General features: G+C 40.8%; 1 protein-coding gene and 1 pseudogene across 1 annotated transcript; one reads left to right on the forward strand and one right to left on the reverse strand.

The window, feature by feature from the left end:
• Positions 1-6,823: 6,823 nt before the first annotated feature.
• LOC108930530 (uncharacterized) lies at positions 6,824-10,122 on the forward strand (annotated as a pseudogene).
• A 2,954-nt stretch (positions 10,123-13,076) lies between these two features.
• Positions 13,077-20,103, reverse strand: slc35e1 (solute carrier family 35 member E1). Its single transcript, XM_018745765.2, has 6 exons — positions 19,481-20,103; positions 18,512-18,582; positions 18,032-18,169; positions 16,712-16,837; positions 15,740-15,985; positions 13,077-15,596 (listed from the first exon to the last, which is right to left on the reverse strand). The coding sequence occupies exons 1-6, from the start codon at positions 19,806-19,808 to the stop codon at positions 15,360-15,362; spliced, it is 1,146 nt and encodes a 381-aa protein (XP_018601281.1). The 5' UTR covers positions 19,809-20,103; the 3' UTR covers positions 13,077-15,359.
• Between the last annotated feature and the right edge of the window lie 1,359 nt (positions 20,104-21,462).

Below are 21,462 nucleotides of genomic sequence, written 5' to 3' on the forward strand. Positions count from 1 at the left end.
AAATTATGTTTATTCATTTAGCAGATGCTTTTCTCCAAAGCGACGTACATCTCATAGAAAATACAATGTGTGCATTACATTAGGAGAAAGAGACATAGCTGCAGACGTGTGATTCTTAAGTACAGTTAGTTTATTTCTTTCCACCATATGCACTGATGTTCATCATATGAGTAACTGCATAAAACTCAGAATATCAACGATTCCTGATCACCTTCCTACAATATATATATATGTTTTGTTGTTACATGTTTGTTTTTTTAAAATAAAGGTACACAAACATTTACATACAATACAGGAGTAGCGGCTGTGTAAAGGTTTATCCGGGTCTGATCATGAAGTTATGGTGCATGAACATGCATGAACATGCATGAACCTTACATGAGCTTAAGAGATCATGGGCAAAGTGAATCCGGAAGAGATGAGTTTTCAGACCCTTTTGAAATGTGGACAGAGTTTCAGCAATGATGCAATTAAACACAAACAGTAAATATCATGTAGTATAGGGAATCCGCTGTACTACATGATATTTGTTGTGTTTGTGTTTTCTGAGACAATGTCTTTGCGGTATGTTTTTATTCCCTTTAAGACTTGAGTAATGCACATGTGCTCAATGGCAGAGAGAGAGATTGAGTTGCATCTTACCTTCAGTGAGGTCTTTCCTCTCTGCTCCCATCCACTTCTGTGCCTGAAGTATTGGGAGATCTTTTGACCAAAGGTTATACTGTAAGCATTACTGGTGACATATTAACATAGCCTACAGTATGCAAGTCAGGAATCTAGAAGACTCTAAAGTGGTGGAAAAGTATAGAGGTATGATTGAGATCTAACCAACATTTCCATTAAGTGAGACATTTGTGACAAAGAGAATGAAAAACATTTGTTGTAAGCAAAATATAAAACCTGACCAAATTAGTGAAATAAGATGCAGGTCTGGCCTCTTTGGTCAGAAGTAATAATTCTGGAGAAATTCATCATTGAAATATATTTGATAATCCATTATTTCCATGTTATATTCTCACTTTATTCCAGTTTTTTGCAACAACATAAAACATATAATAAACAACTGAATATATGACACTATCTTAAAAGAAGGTTGACAAGTTTCAGAAGTTCATTTACATTTATACACTAAGCAGGCAGCTTTCTGCAAAGAGAAATAACACTCGGGGTGAATAAAAATTGTACATTTCACGACACATGACAGTTTCAGATGCAGATACATAATTCACAAACTACGCTCAGTTTGTCCAGTAGCACTGTTTTACCTGCACATATTACTCTATTAGCTGTACACAGAATTCAGAGGAAATAAACAGGTTATTGTAACAGATAATGCAATGCAAGTTTTGCAAGCAAATAGGAGATACAGGGAGAGGTTGGTCAGAAAGAGATATTTGCCTCTCTCAGGAATTAGAACTAAAGAATAAGGAAGTCAAACGAATGTTAACTGGAGAAAGAAGGTCATTGAAGTCTTTGATGTAAACAGGTCATTTAGATACTTGTGGTAGTCAACTTTTGCTTTGTCTAAATAACATTCTTAGACAAAGTTTTTCTTTAATAGATTCTAGTTCCCTTCCACTTCAAGTTTTGGATTCACCACAACTTGATAGGATGAAAGGTGGCTGTAATGTTAGCACCGCTAACATAACAGTCTGCATGTTTTGATTTCTGTTGGTGTTTGGAGACATTATGGAGCACTATTGTGAACATGTGCATTGTCCAGAATGATACATTTATTTTTCTAATAAAGTTATGACCTTTAAGTCACAGTATCTTGCTTTTCAGGCTTTTTTTTATTTGCTGTGGAGTTTACACAACCTTGCTAAGCCACTAAAACTGTGAATAAAACGAATACCAAATAAATACAACTAAAATCAGAAAGTATTTCATATAGAAATATACACTTACAAGAGGACAGAGTCCTATACATGAAGCAGACGTTTGAACTTAAGAAAAGAATAAGCACAGACATTAATCATATATTGTACCAGAATTAATTTAATGAATGATCTTTGTGGTTTCTTCAACCATGTATCTGTAGACAAATAAATTAACTGCCCCACGTCTAAGAATGAAATATTGAGGCAATTAGGAAACATCATTTCAGATCAGTCATCAAACTAATACAAAAAAAACAACAGTTTTATTAAAGGAATATTGTGGGAAATTTGACTGTGCAAATATTACTTTCAATACAGACAAAAGATTTAAGAAAATAATTCTGTCAAATTCACACTTTGAAGAAATCAGCAACAACTGCTTGCCCCAAGTGGGCTTGCGGCAAACCGGAGCCTAACCCGGCAGCACAGGGTACAGGGCTGGAGAGGGAGGGGACACACCCAGGACAGGATGCCAGTCCATTGCAAGGCACCCCAAGAAGGACTTGAACCCCAGACCCACCAGAGAGCAGGACCTGGCCAAACCCACTGCACCACTGTGCCCCCACACCCCCCATGAAACAAACAATACATTCATATATGTTCCACGTTTAAACCAATAGAAATATTTTTCTTTTCAACTGAAAACAGTGGCATGGTGGTACAGACAGTAGAACTGCTGTCTCCCAGTTCCTGGGTTGAGCAAGAGAATGTGGGTTTGATCCCCGCTCAGTCTGTGTAGAGTTTGTATGTTCCCCCAGGTCTGTATGGGTTTCCTCTGGGTGCTCTGGTTTCCTCCCACAGTCCAAAGACATGCTGCTAAGGTTCATCCATAGTGTGTGAGTGACAGAAAGAGTGTGGTATGGATGAGTGACCCATTGTAAGTAATGTATCTAGCAGTGTAAGTCACCTTGGTGAACACGGTGCGTGAGCAAATAACACTACATAGAGTTCATTGTAAGTTGCTTTGGAGAAAAGCATCTGCTAAATATGTAATTTCTTAGTCTAATTTTTTGTTTATTTTTAAGTAACATTGAATATCTTTAACTAGCAGCAACTTCTGTCTCTGTGGAAAAAGTATTTTGATTGTGTGCAAAGATATGTCAGTCACAAAACAATAACACCTTACTGGTGCTAAAACAACTTGCTAAAACAACTGTAATGACTCTGAAATAGATTGTGAAACGTATTTATTGTATGTCAAGTCAGTATGTCAGCATCCCTCGATGGAGTAATTAAAGAAATGGACTCTGAACTTCATTGCTGCGAAATCAAATTGCAGAAGCCATTTTAAAATATATCCATATAATATGTATTCATTTACAGATTATATGAGGCACAAATCAGAGTACATGTATCCGGCCGCTATGTTGATGAAATCAAAAGCCTTGAAAGACAGTCTACTGGGTTGTTCACCTGAGCTACTTGCAGCTGTAAAACCCCCTTATAAACCTTCCACAGATGCTGTTGGTTGTGTTGTGTGTGCAGGTCCCATCTGCTTGTTTTAAAATATATTTATCAGAGGCCATATTTATGAGTGTACTTCAACAAGCCAAATCCATCAACTGTTGCTTCAGAGTTTTTTTTAAAAAAGTTTAATATCTATTTCATAGAAGCCAGTTCTGGCAATTCTCTACACAACATGTCATATACAAATGTCTGCTTTTCTAGCAACAAAACATTTTCCAGAGCGCATTTTTCTTTGTCACAGCTAATTAGATATGCATTTGCAGTACATTGCAGTAAGCTCTAAGATATTTTTATGGAATAGCAGAGAGAACTCCTGTGAGTGAGAATGTTGATGAAGAGTCCTGTCCAGCAATGTTAATGCTGCAATTTTCTGGACAGCATCCAGCTACTGGCTGGAAACCTGAGTCCGTTCACACTAACAGGCTGAGATCATTAGCTAAATAAGTCACACTCAGAAAACACAAATGCAGACACACACACATACTGTATTTATATATGTATATACATTTACATTTATTTAGCAGACGACTTTCTCCAAAGCAACTTCCAGTGAACTCTATGTAGTGTTACCAGCCCACACACCTTATTCACCAATGTGACTTTCATTGCTAGGTACACTACTTACAATGGGTCACTCATCCATACATCAGTGGAACACACTCTCTCTGTCACTCACACACTACAGGTGAACCTGAACAGCATGTCTTTGCACTTATTTATTGAGAGAGGTGAAATCAGTGCAGTGCAGTGAACTTTATGTTATTGTTCTTCATTTATTTAAGTAATTAGCATAAGGCACCCCAATATGTATGAAGTCACTAGGGTTTGAAGTGAATTTATCCATTTATTGTTAATAAATACTTATGTCTTCAAAATGTGGTATTGGAAATGGTTCAGTCAAGGTAGTAAAAGAAAATACTACTGCGCCGTTCACCTTTAAAGGCTGTGTCCGGATGGCAGCACCACACAAAATGAGAGTGGATGTGTTCAACAAACCAACAATTTGAAATTTTGACAAAAAATCTGCTAAATATACACAAATGAAAATGGCATTTTTAAAAAAGAAATCCTGAGAATAATTCAAGTTTTCAGGCTTTAAAACCTGTCTGCGCTACAGATCTGTTTATATTGGACACCCTGTTCATTTTGCCACCCATCGGAAGAATCATGATGATAACTGCTGTTCTCACATTAATTCATACTACATGCCGAAAGAACAATACTTGCTGGTTCAGTATTAACTAGGAGCATAACCCAATACATTTACAGAATCATTAAACTGAAACAGTATATTTAGTCTTCACATCATGTTTGTGCGAAAAAGAAAAAATGAGTTCTATTGCTGAGAAAATATTTTAATATAAGAAAACCAAAAATTAATTGTGCTTTCAGCACTTTGATTATGGAACCAAGTATGTTAATCTGCACTCAGTCTATTAGAACATACATATTTCTTTCAGTTCAGTAAGAACAAGTCAATGCCTGCAATTTAATAATAACTTTGGTATAGGAAAAAATTTCCCACAAATATTTATTTTACAAGAATTAATTTAAATATTTATCCAGAACTGTTCTTGTAAGGGTAGGCCCTCTAGGGGGCAGGTATGTACTGTGGCAACGGGCCTAAAAGGGCTGTTAAAAGTAAATACAAAAAACTGAAACACACTACAGTGAGGAATACACATTACAGTCCAACAGTTCAGTCTTGGTTTCTCACAGTCTGGGAATCCTTTAGGTGCCTTTTTGCAAACTCCAAGCAGGCTTTCATCTGTCTTTTACTGAGGACAGGATTTTCTCTGGCCAATCTGCCATAAAGCCCAGATGAGGGGAGTGCTGCAGTGATGTTGTGCTTCTGGAAGTTTCTCCTCTCTCCACACAGGACCTCTGGAGCTCAGCCAGAGTTACAATTGGGTTCTTGTTCACTTCTCTTACCAAGGCCTTTATCCCCAATTGTTCAGTTTGGATGGACAGGGAGCTGTAGGAAGAGTCGTGGTTGTTCCAAGCTTCTTCCATTTAAGAATTAAGAAGGCCACTGTGCTCTTAGGAACCTTCAGTGCTGCAGAAACTTTTTTGAAGCCTTTCCAAGATCTGCACCTTGACACAATCCTGTCGCTAAACTCTGCAGGCAATTCCTTTGACCTTATGGCTTGGCTTATACTCTGATAAACATTGCCAATTGTGGGACCTGATATAGACAGGTGTGTGCCTCTCCAAATCATGTCAAATCAGTTAAATTTACCACATGTGGACTCAAAACAAGTTGTAAAAACATTTCAAACATGATCAGTACAAATGGGATGCATCTTATCTAAATCTGAAATGTCATAGCAAAGGGTTTGAATACTTATGTTTCAGTTTTTTTTTTATTTTTAATAAATTTGCAAAAATTTCTAAAATCCTGCTTTTGCTTTGTCATTACAGGCTATTGAGTGGAGACTGATGAGGGAAAAAATTAACTGAAACGATTTTAGCATAAGGTTGCAACATTAAAACGTGAAAAAGTGAAGGGGTCTAAATACTTTCTGAATGCACTGTATCTCTAAAAAAACCACTAAAAGTTTTTTTTTTTTTTCCCCCAAGGTCACTAACATACTTTTTCAGCCTGTTGCCATTAATGCTAATGGATATTTTGTGAAGTCCAAAAGGCAAAATTTGTTCTTGCAATGTCGCTTATTGAAGAATATGACTGTCCTTTACTTATAAATCACTGCAATGTCAAAACAAATCTGCTTGTGTTTATTTCATATGGCACAATTGTGCAGTTTAACAGGCAGCACTTTACCACACACTATAATTGTGAAAAGGCATCTGAAGTGAACACCCATAAAGAAAGACACACAGCACGAAGGACTTAGGGATCTCTATTATTTGCTATCCTCTATTACTATGATTTGTTTTCATTGACACTCAGGAGAATGACAAAGCATTTCATAAATTTTAAACTTGAAAGGCACTTCAGCTATATATTTGTGTTTTAAATAAAGTCAGCATCAAGTACTGATGCTTCTATTTCTCCTTGGCCAGAATACCAATGTAAAGTATTGCATTTCATACTAACTGAAAATAAACCTACAAAGATTTCTGAAAGCAGCTTGGTCAAACCTCATTTCTACTACAATTTCTCTACTCACATTTATTGAAGTTTCCTGAGAGACACATAAAAACTAAATCTAGACCTTTCCCCACAATAAATTCAAAAGAAAATTTGGTCCTAATGAAGGCAAATACCATATTTTACAAGTAGCTTGTCTCCAAAACTGTCCAAACATCTCTCTTTGTGGTGTAGAGAAGAAGCAATACTGGCTAAGTCAAAGTCAGAAGTAAAACAAACACAGGAGAAAATTAATCTAACACACTATATCATATTTTATAGAGATAAATGGTTTCCTAATAAATTATAAAAATATATTTAATAAGAAATTTAATAAAAATCTGGAAAGACGGCACCTGGGACAGGATGGGTTAGCATCCCCCCAATGTCTTCTGTGAGGAGGAAACCCAAAACAAGCTACAGTGAGGCCTTCAGAAACATACCCCAAGTGGAGCCCGACAGGTGAGATCCCCAACAGGACGGATTCAAGTCTTTCAATCTATTCTAACGGTTTGATAACATTAAACACAAGATGCATCTGAAGCAAATTATGTAAGAACCTGCATGGACTTAAAACCAATCAGGGCAGAATTAAATGCTTGGAACGTGACAGAGATGTGCAGACCTGACCCTGGTGAGATGCAGGAGCAGCCCAGCCCGGAATCAACCCACAGAGCTCAGTCCTTCCACACATCTCATATTCCCATTCTCTGCAGAGTAGTTCACAAGCAGCTATGGATCAAGTGGTCATCAGCTTCTAGCCATAGAGAGTGGCAGCAGTTTGACAACGATGTGAACAGAATAATTCAAGCTAGAGCCAAGGGGTGTGTGAACAATTGACTCCAGTTTCTAACAGCCATAGATGTCAGCTACATCTCCGAAAGGTTTGGATGTGTAAAACCTAGAATAAAGACCGTTTACTCCATGAGCTGCAGAGCCACCAAGATACACCAGCCAAGGCAAGAGCTCTGAACTCTGAAATGGTAACACAAGAGAGCCAGTGAAGATGAGCAACAGCCACTGGTGGAGTTTGTAACATCCTAAGGAGAAAGCTCATGATGCTCTGCTGGGCAGAGTGGCACAGGAGACGTGAAAAAGAAAGAGCCAAAGGACGGGCGTCCTTCAGTTCCAACCCCTTTCCCTTCATCAAGAAACTGCTAGAGGATCAGTACACTGGCCAGCTTATGTGCTCAGTGAAAGAAGTGAACACCTTCTTTTGCATCATCCTGAGTGACCCAGAAAGAGGGCAAGACTTTGAACACCATAACGCCCTCATAGACCTAGCACCCCCTACTGTTGAATTTGTTACATATGAGCCCAGCTGGAGGGAGGTTCAAAAGGTGGTTAAAAGAGCATGATCAGCCTCCGCCCCTAAAACAAATGTAATGCCTTGTATTATTTACAAGTGTTGGCCAGAAGCTCTTCACCAATTGTGTAAAATGTGGAGGGTGACATGGTGCAGGGGAAAGATTGCCAGCCAGTGGAGGTACACAGCAGGTGTTTGGATCCACAAAAAGGAGCTGCAACTCCGACTCCAGCACCACCACATTGAACACCGGTGTTCCCCAGAGCTGTGCGCTCAGTCCACTGCTGTTTACCTGCTGACTCATGACTGTGCTGCAAAGTACAGTTCAAATCATATCATTAAGTTTGCTTATGACACAGTTGTGGGCCTCATCAGCGACAATGATGAGTCAGCATACAAGGAGGAGGTGAACCAGCTTGCAGAATGGTGTAGAGACAACAATCTATCTCTTAATGTTGATAAGACTAAAGAAAGAATTGTGGACTCCAGGAGGACCCGAGTAGACCAGTCACCTCTGCACATCAAGGGAAAAACTGTGGAGAGACTCAAAAGCTCCAAGTTTCTTGGTGTGCACATGACAGAGGACCTCTCCTGGACTCTCAACACCACCTTCCTAGCCAAGACGGCCCAGCAGCGCCGCCACCTCCAACGGAGGCTGAAGAGAGCCAAACTCCCCCCTCCCATCCTCACCACCTTCTACAGAGGTACAATAGATAGTGTCCTGATGAGCTGTCTCACCGTGTGGTACGGGAACTACACAGCCTCCCACCGCAAGATCCTACCACGAATTGTGAGAACAGCTGAAAAGATCATCGGAGTCTCTCTACCCACCATCAACACCTCATACAACAACAGCTGCATCCGCAAAGCCACCAGCATTGTGGACGACACTTCTCATGGACTCTTCACCCTTTTGCCATCCGTGCCACAACCAGCAAACTCTGCAACAGTTTCTTCCGTGAGACAGTCAGATTACTCAACACCATGCTGTCTCCCAATGCTCACCTGGCACAGTCAAACAGCTAACCCAGTATGACTCCATACACTACAAGCTGCCTTCAGTTTACAGCCCATGTTTTTGTCCTATGTATTTATTGTCCTGGACCATGCCAGTGCTTATGGGTCCATACCACAAAAGTTGGTTGAGTTCGCCCTACACAAACACCATGTTCCCAGCAAGATCAAGGACCTTATCCTGGATTATTACAGCATTTTCAAGATGAGAGTCACTTCTGGTTCTCTCACATCTCTCACATTGGCTTGAGAAGAGTATAATAACTGGTTGTACACTCTTGGTTATATTTTTCACCCTTGCCATGAACATGGTAGTAAAATCAGTGTAGGTGGAATGCAGAGGCCCCTTGACAAAGACTGGAGTACACCAGCCCCCATAAGAGCATTCATAGATGATCTCACAGTCACTAAAACATCTGTACCTGGGAGCAGGTGGATCTTGCAAGGCCTAGAAAAGCTCATCATGTGGGTAAGGATAAGCTTTAAACCAGCAAAAAGTCTCTTGTGCTGAAGAAGGGAAAATTGGTGGATAAGTTCTGGTTTTCTTTATCTGGAGCAACCATCGAATCCATCACTAAGCAACTAGTCAAGAGTCTTGGGAAGTTCTTTGACTGTAGCCTCAGAGATACCGCTGCTATCCAGAGAACTACTGGAAAGTTTGAGGCCAGGCATACCAAGGTAGAAAAGTCAGGTTTGCCTGGTAGATTCAAGGCCTGGATTTATCAACACACCATGTTGCCTAGACTCCTGTGGCCTCTGTTAATATTACACAGTCTCCATAACAACAGTTAAATCTCTGGAAAGGAAGATTATCAGCTACCTCTGCAGATGGCTTGGCTTGACTAGGAGCCTCAGTAGTGTAGTGCTGTATGGGAGAAGTAACTTGCAAATCCCATTTTGAGGTCCTTATGAAGAGTTCATGGTGGCACGCATAAGAGAAGCACTCCTTTACAGACTCTACAGACCCCAAGGTGGCTGCTGCTGGCATTGAGGTATGAACAGTCTGGAGATGGAGGGCAGAGAAAGAACTGGAGGGAGCGGAGTTGCACCAGAGATGGAAGGCATTGGTGGGCACAGTGGCAACAGGGAGAGTAGGCTTAGGCCTCTTCCCAAAGACCCAGGAGTGCAAGGCCCGTAGCAAAGATAGGCACCATATGATTCAGGAGGAAGTATGGGCAGGCATGGAGGAAGTAAGAGCCAGCAGGATTGTGGGGCTCAAGCAACAAGGAGCATGGACAAAGTGGGAGAGTACATTGCAATGAAAAGTTACCTCGAACATCTGGCAGACTGACTCCCATCGAGTCAGTTTCTTGGTGCAAGCTGTATATAACATCTTACCAAGTCCAGCTAAGCTCCATGTCTGAGGGGATTGTGTATCACCCTCCTGCCCTCCTTGTACCGGGAGAGGATCCCTGGAACACCTTCTGAGCAGTTGCCCAAAAAGTCTTGGAAAAGGTCACTACCACTGGTGTTAGTGGTACCAGGTGCTAAAGGGTGTTGCAATGCCATCCAAACATCACCACCCTGCAAGGAATACTATCTCCTTTGGCAAATCTGGCCATAAGGCCCACCCACAGCCTAGTGCAAAGACAGGCATCTTAATCCTAGCTTCTGACTGGCAGCTGAAGTTCCCAGAAAACATTATATTCACATCTCTCTGACCGGACATGATCATCTTTTCAGAGGCTACTTGGCAAATGGTCATGTTGGAGCTCACAGTGCCCTGGGAAGGGCACCTGGAGGAAACCAATGAGCAGAAACGTGCAGAAAGCACCAAGAGCTTGTGGAATGTCGGAGGTAATGCTGGCACACATGCCGCATATCCATTAAGGTGGACTGTCAGGGATTTGCAGGGTGCTCATTGTGCAAAGCCTTAACAGTGCTGGGCATCACAGGGGAGGCGAAGAGGAAGGCCATCAGATCAACTACTGAAGCAGCAGAGAGAGCTACAAGGTGGCTCTTGATTAAGACAGCAGATCTGTGGTCAGTTGCTGCTAGGATGGATTAAATATAGAGTGATCAGTTCACTTCAAACATGTCCTTGGACAGTGGGTGGAAACCGGATCACCCAGAAGAAACCCTTACGAACAGAGGGAGAACAGGCAAACTCGATCCAGACTGAGGAGGGATCAAATCCCTGTTCTTTTATATCACCCAGGTGCTTTGAGGTGCTGTTCCCCTGCAGTAAGGGGCTGGAAGGAATGGTAAATTTGTAGACTAAATAACTTGGTGCAGTATATCTGGCATATGTCACCTTGAACAAAGATGTAAGTTAAATGTATAAAAATGTAAAGAAAAAACTGCACTTAGACTTACTGCTTTCACACCGCCGAATTGCAGGTACGTGTGTTTGTGAACCAGGCGAAGTTGGTGGAGGAAAACAGCTGCACGGATCTGATAGCCATTTGGTTAGCCTTGATAAATCCCATCCTGGACCCGTGGGTGAATGTCCTCCCGAGGAGGATGATGCTGCTTAAGGTCCAGGTTTCTGTAAGCGCCTCTTCAGAGAAAGATCGGGAAAGGGCGTTGCGTGGGAAGCACGTAGCGCTGCGCCAGCTGGCCTCCATCCCCAAGACAGCTGCAAACGAAAACTGACCACTTCATGTGGCCACCCGTAGACACTGACGGGGACACAGGAAGGAATGTGGGTGGATTCAAACAAGTGATTTATTTCTGCATGTGTGCCATTTTCTGGTACATTCCATTTAATGTATTGAGAATGCTTTGAAAAACTACACAAATTTCAAAAACAGACTTTTAGAGGGAAAAAGGAATAAAAATGGACGCAGAATGAAACTACACTGGGTTTTGATTTTATTATTTTGACAATTTTAACGTGAATTAAACCAATTTGAGCAGATCGTTATGCGTTGATTTACATGATTTACATAATTTTTCTACAAGACATTCAAAAACACAAACAATGCAATCCTCCAGACTTTTGACTGAAAAATAAAACAGACTGAATCTATATAAACAGTGCTTGCTACACTAAATATTTCGGGAAAACTGTATGCAGTTTTTAGTACCGTTTCAGTGGCAAATTCCAAGAAATTTTTCTTTGTGGAAGTTGAGCGCAGATAGAGTCTCTAAGGAAATAGAGGCATGAGCCTATTATACATACAAGACATTTTTATTTTATGTATGCAGGAAAAAGGAAACAGCATGGTAAAATTTATTTTGCACATTTGAACTGTGCAACGCACCACACTGCCTAATGAAGAGGAAATGGACTCGCTGTGGTTTATTGGGAGCATGGATGAGTCTTTGAAAAATCTTCCATAGGGCATTAAGAAACTGCACTTGAAATTCAGTTTGCATTTCCACAACAATTTCCCATGTAGGGACTTTTCTGGAGCTCAAGATGGTTCTCTCAGCACTCCGATCAGAGGCTCTAGTGAGACTAAACCAGGAGCCGGATGACAGGGGTTTTGCATCCAGGTGAGGGCACCGCGGTTCTATTTTTAAGATGATCGCTACCATAATCTACCCTGACATCAAATGACAAGTTTTTTTCTAGCAAGCCTATGTATGCTGACCATCTATTTACCCGCCAACTAATATTAGCACAGCCAATTATCACTGTTTTTAAGCAAATATATAACCTACTTGTATTTAACATATATAATTTCTCACATAAGAGAACATACTGTAAGGACTTTTACAGCATCCTGTTGATGTTACATAAGAGCAAAAGAACAAGAAAACAAAAGCATAAATCAACCAAAATATCAAAAAGAGAATGAAAAATTACACATTGGGCAGGCCCAATGCATATGAATCATCATCATTTAATAAGATTAAATTTTTTCAAGTTTATAAATAATAAATGATTTTAATTATGCTCAATAATAAAAATAATCACATTCTATCTGATTTTGCTGTATTTTAAAATACCATAGGTCTGGTATTCAGACTCAGACTGTATCTGCTGTGCTGTGTAGGCCTCAGTGAACCTGCAGTGTAAAAACTGGACCAAGAAGTCAGCGAAGAGCTCACAGCCCAGACCTACTTTCAACTCTCACAGTCTAAATTTCTTACATAAATTACATTCTTAAAGGTACCTAATCTAACATTCCACCAATGTCAAAGTGTGGACAGAGTATGGTAGTGGAGAATACTATCCTATATAATTATTTTGATTTACACTTGCATTAAGAAATAAATATGTATATTCATAACTTTGAAGATATGATCCTTTAATACAACCATTTTATGCTTTAGTTTCTAAACTGTGAGTACAAACAATTCACCATTTGAAGTGAAAAAACTGTTCTCAAGTAGAAATTTCATAGTTCATGAAATACATCAGATAGCATTAAAACAGTGAAATATATAAACGGTACTACAGCAAAGGAAGAGGAACACTAAACAGCAGGATAGATGTTTCTGTTTTTGAACATTAGGGTGTTAAAAATAGGATCTTGATTGTCTTGCCCAGATTTGTCATGTAATAACACCCATTTCAGCGTTAATATCATGCTTATTTTTGACTGGAGTATATGAAACCTCAAGAAAACTACTATATAGGCATTCTTTACTGTAATGATTACATAAAATTCCAGTGCAACAAGTTTTAAACGGTGGAAGAAATGTTACATCTGAGCTATTTTTTTTAAGGTGATGATTTCAGGGTGCATATATGTGAAATTTATATGAAATGGTGCTTTCCCTATATGAACATTAAATAAAGACACAGTATCTCTACTGTGTTTAGCTGGCAGTTAAAAAAAAAAAAAAAAAACTTTCAAATAAATGCTGAAAATTTTTAATATTAGCGGCATCAGTTAAAGAGCATTATAAGTTTACGACACTGTAACCTTTCCTTAACTTAAAAGGCCCTATCACTTGTGAGGAGGTACAGAAATTTCAAATCACATATATACATAAATATATACACAACCCAAAACCAAACACAATAATACAGCAGTTGTATTGCAATAAATTAGCACTATGATTCCAACATTTTTCAATGTTCCACCTGTGTAGGTATTGTTACAGGTTTCCATCTCAAGTTTTTGTGTGTGCACTCCTTAGAGTGCACTGATGGAGAGATACACTAACACAAACACACAAAATCTTTCCAGCATAATGCATCTTAGTCACAAGACTTGTTCATGAAAAAGTCTACTGCTCTAAAAGAAAGGATAATTTTCCATGTTTGCTAGATATCTTTAGAAGATCTTTTTTTTTTCCCTGGAAGGTATACAGGCTTTTTGTGTTGAAAACAGTGGAAACTTCCTGTCATTCTCACATACTTAAATCACACAAGCCTGTCAGTGATGAATTTAGACTATTCCATACATCATATTTCCTCAAGCACCCACGAAAAGTAGAATTCACGTTTGTTGGTATAGCAAAATCAGGGTATTGCTACACAACACAGACCCTCAGGATGGTGAATATTACTCACTTTGCAGGATTAACTCATTGCAGATGTACACAAGATCCTTGGAACTTCAAAAAAGTATAAAAAAACTGAGCAAAATTTACAACTGCTAGGACACCTCAATCAATACCATGCTGTGCAACACAAAGTAAGCAATGATTTCATAGCTAAATTTAAATTAATATTTTATGATTCAGACATAATGAACTGTATTGTACAAAATACACCCTTTATAAAAAATAAAAATACATTTTCAACTCCTTTGATATAATGCATTCTTATTTTGTCAGAGTTAAACATTATTTCTTACATTATCATACAAAAAAGAACTAATGCCATTTCCCTCTTAATTCTCCTTCCAAATACAATTTAACACCAAAAACTACAAACCAATAATGTTTTACACATACAATAAACAATGATAGCGCTACCTGTACTTCACATTATTAAATAAACCTAAATAGTTTTGAGATTTACAGGATGGGTGAGGACGTCAACAGTCGGCACACTAACTTCAGAGCCAACTAAACCCCAACTGAAACTAGTTGCGGTCCTTGCCTCATCTCATTTATGGGCTTCATGGCAATGAATATTGCTGAACTATAACTCGTGTGAGTACAGGTCACTTCACGAAAAACGGCACAAATTTTCTTTGATTCACTGCTTTGTTATTGTCTTCTGCCAAAACATTTCTGACTGAGCAAAATATTGACACAATTTAATTTTGTAAAATACAATCAGAAATAGCATAGACACTGAATATTTTCTGTTCATGTTCCAGATATGATCTGCAAAGCATTCGCATTTTCAATCATATGTATTTCTAGACTTGAACTTGTTACTATTGTGCCTAACAAGGCAATTTAATAACAAGATCACAGTTTACTCCGAATGATATGTTTTAAAATGTTGCAAGAAACATTATTTTAAATTATTTCACTCAACAATGTTATATTGCCAGAGAACAAGAAAGGAAAACAGTGAATTAAAGGTAAGTTTGGATATGACAACACCACAGGTCTGTGACAAGGGTCTGCTCATCTCTTTGAGGACCTGCCCTTATAAGAGTAAAAGTGTTTATCCTTCATCAAAAGTCTCTGTTTCTTTCACTTAAAGACCAGCACTGGCCATCCTCTGCAGTCTTACTACGTCTGGACAATGCTGTGGGGAACATACTGAAAATACACGGTGCCCTTAATAATGGGCATAGTCTTACACATCGTACTGGTTGGAACTGAAGCCCATGGAGAAAGTCTGTCGGCTGTACTGAAAGTGATCAGTGAGCACGTTGCTGCGGCCATACTGCACGTCCGACCCTTTGGGGAAAGGCACTGTACCGTTGGGCTGCACCGTGTCCAGCCCCATGCCCACGTTGTCAAAGGAGACCATGTCCTGTTTGGAAACTGGTAGCAACTTCTTCTTGGTTTCCTGGTTGGCATCATACTTTGCCTGTGGAAGAAATATATCGGTGAAGAGGACAGGCTAGGGATTCTACGGACAATGTTTAAAATGGCATATAAGGAAAATAAAATTTTAAACTTAGAAAATTTTAATTATATTAACACAGGAAATAAAATGGCCACATAGATCACCTTGTTATAGAGAAAGACGCCCAAGATGGCAGTCAACATGCCCAGCACGTTTGAGAAGGTAACAGGGTTGCGCAGCAGCAACAAGGAGATGCTGATGACCATGATCCTCTTGGTGGCATTGGCCACTGCGTAGCTCAAAGGGCTGACCAGGTTCAATACGCTAAAGGCAATGACGTTCTGTGCAAAGTTGCAGAAACCACTGACTACAAGCAGCAGGAAGGTTCCAGTCCAGTTAGCTATTTCGGTCTGAATTGAAAAAACAGTGAGGATATGGGATGAGACACAGTATCTAATGAAGCATTTTTCATATAAAACAGCTCAACTAATGACACAAATACAGCAAAGTTTTTTAAAACCTAAAAAGTGTCAAATGCACACATGCATTGTCTAAAGCCGCTTGTCCCAAGCGGGGTCACGGCGAGCTGGAGCCTAACCCGGCAACACAGGGTGCAAGGCTGGAGGGGGAGGGGACACACCCAGGATGGGACGCCACTCCGTCACAAGGCGCCCCAAGCGGGACTCGAACCCCAGACCCACTGGAGAGCAGACCTCGGACAAACCCACTGCGCCGCCGTGCCACCGCACCCCCCAAGTGTCAAATGATGCATGCATGATTGTTAACAAAATGAAGGTCCTCATGTACAGCAAAGTCAGCATTGTATTTAACTGTATTTACTGTATTTGACAGCAGTGGCTACCCTACACTGTCAGTTGAAGACATCCTAAAAATGAGGGCTCACCACCCTCTACTGTGAATATGGGGTAAATTCCACAGCTACAGGACTATAAAGAGTTTTTATGATGAGTACTGCACTTGAAAGTGAGCTCAGATGAAACATTCGGAGGACAAAAAGAACAGCCAAACCTGTATCTCTACATAATAAGTAGAAACTTTGAGAGAAGACAAACAAAAAGACTAAATGCTGACATGTGTGTAGTTCAACTTCACTCATGCTGCTAATATGGACTCACCAAATCTCCATCCACTAGAAACGTGGACAAGTCAACCAGAACCCAGGTAGGCACCATGAACAGTACTGCACTGAAGCCCAGGATGTTAAGGAGCTGAAGGTGGTGAATTCGTGTATCTCGCAATACCTAATTATGTGAACATAAAACATTTAAATTTACTCATTTAGTGGATGCTTTTCTCCAAAATGACTTACAATGTTAGTCTACTTACAATTATTTACCCATTTATACAGCCAGGTAATGTTACAGGGAAAATTCTGGCTAAGCACAGGCAGTCCCCGCATTACGAACATCTGACTTGGGTACAACCTGTAGTTTAGGAACTACCCCTTACTGACCGGAAGTTAATTTTTTTGCCACCCTTAAGTAACAATCAAATAAAAACTTCATAATTAAGCCTATTATATTGAAAATTTGAGTTACATACAATGGTTTGTAATAACAAACAGGCACTACTTTATGACCCGCATCAAAACATTGCGTGTCTACAGCGGTTCGTCGGCTTGAGGACGTGTCAGCCTGAGGTAGGACAAAGACTTTGTTCTTTTCAGTCAGACCACGCTGCTAACAGTCTCATGTGTTACTGTATTTGGCTTAATTTTTTTTGGTTTTTACCCTCCTAACCATGGCACCAAAATGTAAATGTGATGCAAGTGATGGTGACACATCCAAGAAAAGGAAAACGATCACGATTGAAACTAAAGTGGAAATAATAAAGTGATTGTTTTAGTGTATCTGGAAGTGTTTCTTTAATGTTTTTTTATGCATAGAAAGGTACACGATATACTAAGACAAACATCTGACAAACTGACGTTAGATACCGACCATACCTAACTGTTCTGACTTATGTCAGAATCTGACTTAAATACAGACTGAGGACATGGAACTCGTTTGTAATCCGGGGGCTGCCTGTACCTTGCTCAAGGGTACTACAGCCAGAGGTGAGATTCAAACCTGAAACCTTTGGGTCGAAAGACAACAGCTCTAACCGCTACACTATCAGCTGCCCTACACTTACACTATGAAGTAACTGTTGCCACAAGCATAATACATAACTCCTAGAGTACAGCTGATAGACTGCACAGTTGCACATTTAATCCAAAATTCCCTGAAATTTATCAAAACATATAGACCGATGTATTAATCATGACAATGCAATTAAGGCCATCAAGAGATTATTTACCATTTGTTTTGTTGTACGATAGCCAAATTATCAATTGCAAAAAAAAAAAAAAAGTTTAATTTCCTTTTTTAAAATTAGAAAAAAAATCCACTTGCACATCTCAGGTGATACATATGGACTAAATGTGGTTTGCTTACCTTTTTGGAGAATATGTTTTGTAATGAGAAACAGAGGGTGGCTGCAAGAGCACTGATCAATCCAGAAAGGTCAAAAGAAAGTTCAGTGACAGTAGCTAACAGCACACCCCCAATTATGGGAATTAGCGATACGTACACCTGAAAGAAGAAGAAGAAAAGACCTTCACAAGAATGCACTGAAATCTTCAAATTCTTATGTACACACACTTTATATTTACATTAGTTGCGCTCCTAGTGATGGATTTAGCTGCATACCAAAAACTGCAAAGCAATGGAAAGGGCAAAATGTGAAACCATCAGGGTTTCAGTCTCCTACCTCAGAGGCTGGAGTTCAATTCCATGTAATACTTAGCAGCCATACATTGGAGGGCCATCACAAGAAGTATGTTTCCTAATTTTTTTTTCTTGAGAGTCAGTGGGTCATAGTAACACAACAATCTGGACACAGCACACCACCACTATACGGGTTCCAACGCTCACCTTTGTTGTTTGTTTTTCCTTCATGATGATTCGTGACAACAAGACAACCCATATCGGCATTGTGGCCTTGACTGTGGCAGAAGGAAAAGACAGGAAAGATTGTGGAGAAGAACAATTTCAGATCAGCTCTTTGTGTTCATTAATCTAGAGAGCTGGCTAGTTGGTAGATAAAAGAAATGATGAGGGGAGCAAGCTTGATACATTTCTTCAGATCACTAGATCATGACTTGGCTTTGTTCAAACAGTGAGCAGCCTGGCTGGAAATGACAGCAAAACCCCTCCTTCAGTGGGTCTCATAATCTACAACTACTTGTTGGAGAGGCAGGCCATCTGACGTGGAAGGAAGTGATATCACACACACACCTTTCTTGTGCAAACACATACACACACGTCACCTTAGCCGCACCTCTGGACACCTCTCAAACGAACACACTCACTGGCACAAAACAAAGAAAAGCGGTCCACGAACGTACACGCTGCACGCGAGCTCGACTTTGGCGAGTGAGATGAGACTCGTCTCGTGTGACTCTGCGAAAACACTCCTATCACACACACACACGCGCCACGGTGTGAGTGACAGCTGTGCGCCGCGCCGACCGAGCCCCATCTCCGCTCCCTCCCCTGATCGCACAGTGTAAAACACACCGATCGATCGGCACGCAGAGTCATGTCGCTTCACCGCTGGCCTCCAATCGCCCTCCACGTCCCGTCAATTCCCGGAATTATTCCGCGCTATCATTCACTATATACACGTTTATCTTTCGAAGCGATGCAAAAGCTGTGGCGGTCAATCAGATAGGAAGGGAAAGAGCGGCTTAGGAAATGGTGGCCAAGAGCTCTAATTTGTACAAACACACAGACTCACACAGCACAAATCCTGCGCTGAAACGGGAAGACGCGCCGCGCTCGTGATCAAGCTATTGTGCGGTGCTGAAGCGGCGCAAGAAGAAGGCCGGCGGAGCCGCTCACCTGTGTGCGCGTAGGAAACGGGCACCTTCCATATGCTGAAGTGCGCCGACACGGAGGCGAAGTACTTGCCGAAGGCCAGAGGCAGAATGTAGCAGCGCTGGTACCTGCGCGGCAGCTCGGCTTTCGGGACCCCCCACGCCCGCAGCAGCGGCGGCAGGAACAGCACGACGGACAGGATGTGGAAGAGCGACACAGTGACCGGGTACGGGAACCCGTTCAAAATGATCTTGTTGACGACGTTGCCCCCGGAGCTCACCGTGTACCAGCAGACACAGAGCATAACGATGCGGACCCCCTCCTTCACTTGCTGTCGTTCCACCGCAGCCATGTTGGAACGCGGAGGTGCCGGCTGGCGGAGGCCGGGAAGAGACGTGGAGGAGCGCAGCGAACCGCGGCGCGCGGAGGAGCTCGGAGGTGCATCCGTCACTTCCTCCTCGCTGTGCTCATCGCTCGGCTCACCTTCCCGTCCGCCGAGAAGTGCCACTTGAACCAAGCGGTTCGAGTGTGTAGTAGTGGCAGTGCCCACTGTTACCTGCGCTCTTTTTTCATTTTCTGTTCACTTATCGTCAACGGTGTGCGTCGTGCCCCGGTTTTACTTTAATTTATTTTTTTTAATAAAAAAGAAAAAAAGGTCATTCATTTCCAGCACTTCCTCCTCTGAGTGTACACACACACACAGAGCAAAAAAATTTGTCGAAGTCAATCCTGCGAAGCTCCAAGCCGGTAAACCATATAGTTAGTTTTTTAAAAAAGGAAATCTCCTTGCATGCTCTCGATACCTCATTTTATGGGTCATGTACCAGTAGTTATGAGACATTCGCTGAGCAAACGATCCCTTGTTTCTCCGGAGACTAGTGCATTCCACGGCAAAGCGATTCTCGAAGTTGTCCAATAGACTATTGAATAGTAAAGCTTTCGCCCACTTACAAGAATAGCTGCATATAGAATTAAAGAAAACTTGTTTCCTATCCTTTTTTAAACAGGTAACTAGTAAGTAGTGAAAGTTATGGAGCAGATACGAGAAAATGAGAGAACTGGATCCCAAAGAGATGTGTTTTGGGACTCCTTTTGGATTTACAGAGGGATGCAGCAGTTCTGATTGAAACGGGGAGCTCATTTCACCACAATCACAATGGAGCTACAAGGAAGAACCTTGGGCTTTTGATTTTGGATCCCTTTTCGGTGGTACCACCAAGTGGCCAAATGCTTATTAAATGCTGAATAAAAGTTAATTGTTTAAATGTTTTTTACATTTCCAGTAGTTTTTAGGGTGTGAAATTATCTGAATTCGTTTGATAACCTTCCGCCAATGGTGTGGTGGGTGGGCTGTGGAACTACCACGAGGTTCTGTTAGACACCTCTGTAGTGGGGCCGATGATTGTGGAATGGAGTGAAAGGTACAAATCTGTGGAAGATGTGCCCCTCCCTCCCTCTTAATAGGCAAATGAAAACTTGAAGTACTCTGAGCGTGAGAATCATACACCTCTCTGTGATTCCACTCCACGACAAGTAAGTCAAGGTCTGGTAGCAGCTAATAGCGCTCTGCTAACAGCACAACTGTCTCACACTCAAAGATGACCGTTACACATTCTGCTGCACTAAACGGAATATCAGTGAAATGAAATATGGAACAGCAAAATCATGTTGGGATGTGAATGATGAAGATCCTGCTCATGGTCATGCTGGGCCTGTCAGATTACATGTGGTGAGGACTGCTAAAAGAATGGAAAGCCCTCTCAGCCATTTTCTGCAGTGATCCATGTTTACGCAATCATTTTTTATTACAGTTACATAGTTTACATTTCTGTCAATGACTCTGAACCCTTTTACAGAGCAATTTTTTGGTAACTACACCCTGTATGAGACCCTGTGCAGGAGACACTGCACAAAAGGATCCATATGAAATCGTAACTGGGATTAGTTCAGTACATTTTGTCTTTACTTGGCAAGATGTGGTCTTAAGACTTTAAAATACATTTGGA

The sequence above is a fragment of the Scleropages formosus genome, chromosome 9, assembly GCF_900964775.1.
Source record: "Scleropages formosus chromosome 9, fSclFor1.1, whole genome shotgun sequence".
NCBI classification, from domain to species: domain Eukaryota; kingdom Metazoa; phylum Chordata; class Actinopteri; order Osteoglossiformes; family Osteoglossidae; genus Scleropages; species Scleropages formosus.

Coding starts and splice junctions, on each gene's coding strand:
- slc35e1 (XM_018745765.2), bottom strand. CDS start 19,808: ATGGCTGCGGTGGAACGACAGCAAGTGAAGGAGGGGGTCCGCATCGTT. Junction 18,170..18,511: donor AGGAAAAACAAACAACAAAG/GTGAGCGTTGGA, acceptor TTCTTCTTTCAG/GTGTACGTATCGCTAATTCC. Junction 15,597..15,739: donor GCGTCTTTCTCTATAACAAG/GTGATCTATGTG, acceptor TTTCTTCCACAG/GCAAAGTATGATGCCAACCA.